This window comes from Microtus ochrogaster, linkage group LG9, assembly GCF_000317375.1.
Source record: "Microtus ochrogaster isolate Prairie Vole_2 linkage group LG9, MicOch1.0, whole genome shotgun sequence".
In the NCBI taxonomy this organism is placed as follows: Eukaryota; Metazoa; Chordata; class Mammalia; order Rodentia; family Cricetidae; genus Microtus; species Microtus ochrogaster.
The window spans coordinates 16,779,779-16,783,455 of record NC_022034.1 but is presented as its reverse complement, the minus strand read 5'-3'; the positions used below and the strand labels follow the sequence as shown (position 1 = coordinate 16,783,455).

At 42.4% G+C, this 3,677-nt stretch overlaps 1 protein-coding gene across 2 annotated transcripts in view; it reads left to right on the top strand.

The window, feature by feature from the left end:
- The window catches only part of Ccdc170 (coiled-coil domain containing 170), a 78,798-nt gene that overhangs the window by 67,007 nt on the left and 8,114 nt on the right, over positions 1–3,677 (top strand). For both annotated transcript variants that reach the window (XM_026787324.1, XM_005363433.3), the window contains one exon: positions 835–1,077. In XM_026787324.1, the coding sequence (XP_026643125.1) occupies positions 835–1,077 (243 nt within the window). The remainder of the gene's footprint in view (positions 1–834; positions 1,078–3,677) is intronic.

The following is a 3,677-nucleotide window of genomic DNA, read 5'->3' as shown; positions in this document are numbered from 1 at the left end:
ATTCAACAGTTCTTGAATCCTCCTCCCAGTGTTTATGATCAGTGACAGAACTGCTGGATTTGCTATCTGCCCAGTGAAGTGACAGGCAGAGCCCAGGAGACTCTCTCCTCTGGTAGTCATTTTCTACAACCCACTTTAATTCCCTTCATCAGTCTGATTGCCAACAGGCAGCGATGTTCAAGAGCTTCCTCCTGGCCTGGGTGGAGGAGCTCACAGCCTAACACAAAGAGTTCAAAGAAACGAAATCTTCATGAAGTCTGTTTCTGAGATTTGGAAGTTTGTAAACAATTTCGTTAAAAGTCTCCTGGTTACATCTTCTGTAAGAATGTATCAACCCTCCTTGTAGGAGCTACTCAGCCTGGTGCTGAGGGGGCTCAGATCATCTAGGGAGGTTTTCAGTATGATGCCGGACCTCTTGTTCCAGTAAACACTGGTGCAGCAATCGTGGCCACTGAGCGTTGGAGAGGATTTTGTCTGTCTTATTACATCCTTCTTATTCTGCCCTTGATAAGCCTATTTTATTAGTCTTAGAAGTAATTTTACATTTTTATTATGAGGCACAGAATATTGGACGAAGCAGCTGTGGAGAGCTGACTTTTGTCACATTTTCTGGGGCTCCTTTGTCCCGTACTTTGTAGCTACAGAATTAATTCTTGGAAAAAATATGAATAAAAAAATTCAATCAGGGAAAGGAACCCAGTGACCTTTTTTTGATGCTTTGCAAATGAGTCTCATTGACGTGCAGATAAAAATCGACATTATCTGAGTAATTCATTTATATTTACTGAGTGTTCAATTATTTTGTCAAAAAAAAATCCGTTTGTATCAAACCAGCTAAAGACTCAGAAAGAAAGACTGGAGAGCAAAGAAGTGCATATGAACCTCCTTCGGCAGAAAATTGCCCAGCTGCAGCAGGAGAAGCAGGCGCGCACAGCCTTGGCTGAGGAGAGGGATGAGGCCCAGCTCTCCCTCAGGAAGCTGGAGAAGAAGGTGGAGAGGCTGCAGAGGGAGCTGAGCACGTGTCAGGAATGCAACACCGAGCTCAAAGCCAAATTGGCCGACACCAATGAACTCAAGGCAAGTGTGTGTTTCCTTTCTCTGTCCCTTTCCGTCAGTGCACCTCAAAGTATACGCTAAGGAATGGCATCCTTGAATCAGGCATGGCGGTGCATGGCTGCAATACCAGCACTTGAAAGGTAAAGCAGGTAGACCAGAACTCCAAAGTCTCTCTCGGTTATATACAGAATTGAAGGCCAGCTTGGGTTATGGAAGACCTCAAATAAAAGAGGGCAAAAAGGTGGGGCTGGTGAGATGGGTTCTGTGTGTAGCCTCCTCCTGTAAGTGGTCTGATAAATGCATGCATGAGATTCCTGGGGAAATTCCCATTTCTTTGGGGTCTGCTATGTCAATAGTCTGAAAGATTGAGAGACACCAGTGTCTAAGTAGAGTGCCTGACTTTCCAGTAGGCCAGCTACAGAAATCTTAGTTAGATAAGAATTTGTTTTGGAGGAGATGAGGAAATAGAGGCTCTATTTACTGAGGGTCAGAGTATATCGTCTTAGGGTTGCTATTGTTGTGATGAGACACCATGACCAAAAGCAAGCTGGGGAGGGAAGGATTTCTTTGGCTTACATTTCCATCACAGCCCATCATTAAAGGAAGTCAGGGCAGAAACCTGGAGGCAGGAGCTGATGCAGAGGCCAGGGAGGGGTGCTGCTTATTGGCTTGCTCCTCATGGCTTGCTCAGTCTGTTTCCTTATGGCACCCAGGGCCACCAGCCCAGGGATGGTCCCACCCACAGTGAGCTGGGCCCTTCTCCACCAATCACTAATTAAGAAAATGTGCCACAGGCTTGCCTACAGTCTGATTATGAAAGTATTTTCTTAATTGAGGTTTCATCCTTTCTGATGACTTCAGCTTGTCTCAAGTTGACATAAAACTAGCTGGTACAATAATATATTGTAGAAAAGGCTCACAGACAGGGGCGATGGACAGGTACTGTTGCAGGTCATATCTGACAAAGTTCAGTTCTGGAATTTTGCTGAGCAATTTCTCCTTTTGTTCAGAGGAGGTTTATTTTGTTTATTTATTTATGCGTAGGACTTCATTTGATTGGAAGACATCTACCCATATTAACTAGAACAATCTGTCTTGAAATATTTTGAGTCTCAATTTTAATTGTAGCATATTGCTGGGCAGTGGTGGCACACGCCTTTAATCCCGGCACTCGGGAAGAAGAGGCATGAGGATCTCTGTGAGTTCAAGGCCAGCCTGGTCTACAGAGAGAGTTCTAGGACAGCCAGGACTGTTACACAGAGGAAACCCTGTCTTGAAAAAAGAAAAAAATAATCGTGGCATCTCAGAGGCTGAGGCAGGAGGATTATGCATTTGAGGACATCATTGGCTGTATAGTGGGAGTCTGTGTAGGCAAAGCAAAGTGAAGCAGAAACAAAAAGTGTCTACCTATTTTTAATCTCACCTTCAAACATTGACCAGGAAATATCTAGAACACCATCTTACCAAATATCTGGACGTCATGGCCCCGTCAAATTCTATTAGCCATTGTAATTCCTTTTGATGCTTGACTAGTAATCCATTGCACGGATGTACCACCTTCTGTTCATCCCGTTAGGGTTAACTGGACACCCGAGATCTTTCCACTTTGGGGCTATTACAAATGAAGCTGCTATGCACATTGTGCCCCAGTTCCCATGTGTACCCCCATATCCCTTGTATACTAAGGCTGAAGACCTTGACTCCAGGTTATCTGAATATCTCCTTGAAAGATCCATGCATTAGTTTTTTTTTTTAACTCTAGATCAAGAAAAAGCAAAACCCTTTCCAGACCAACTGTTAAATTTTAAACCGCTGAAAATTATCTTGGCATGAAAACATAAGAATTATGGAAATAATTTTGAAAGAGAATGATTTTTGTGTAAATCTTCCTTATGGAAATAATTTTGAAAGAGAACGATTTTTTTGTGTAGATGTTCCTTCTTGTGTTAAATTTAGAATGATTTTATGATATCGCTTACTTAAGACTACATAAATTGGTCAATTGCATTACATTTTTACCACTATGAAACCAAAACCAATTTAGAAATCAAAGGATAAAGACGCAAACTAAGAAATTAATGATATTAATTCAGTGTAACTGGTGCTGCTATTCAACTAAAATCACCTTTAATAAGAATGTGCGGTGCCGCCTGCAACTTTTTGAGTGTGCTCTGATTTTGGGTTCTCCCTGCATGAGGGAGTGTGTTCTACCACGTGCTTCATTTTACTAGGGCGAAACCCCTATACGCATGATATAGTTTGACCTTAAGTTTGCATGAATGTATATCTGACTTATGTATGCATTTGTATTATTCTTTTCTTATTAACCTGGGGTTATTAAAATAGTGCTACAATTTGGCACACATATCATTAAATAAGCAAATGCAGGCACTGAAATCTTGTGGAACGCTTTTAGAGGACATAGAAGAGGTTTTGTGTAACCTCCCTATAGCCAGATGCTTCACACCCTGCCTTACATGTTTGGACCTCAGGAAATTCCTCAGCACTGTGTGTGTGTGTGCAAAGGAGCAGGCATGCCACATTCAGAAGACCCTCTCAGTGGCCCTCAGAAGCCTGGCTTGTTCTGATTTCATCTGGAGCATTCTAGCCAATGTCTTCAG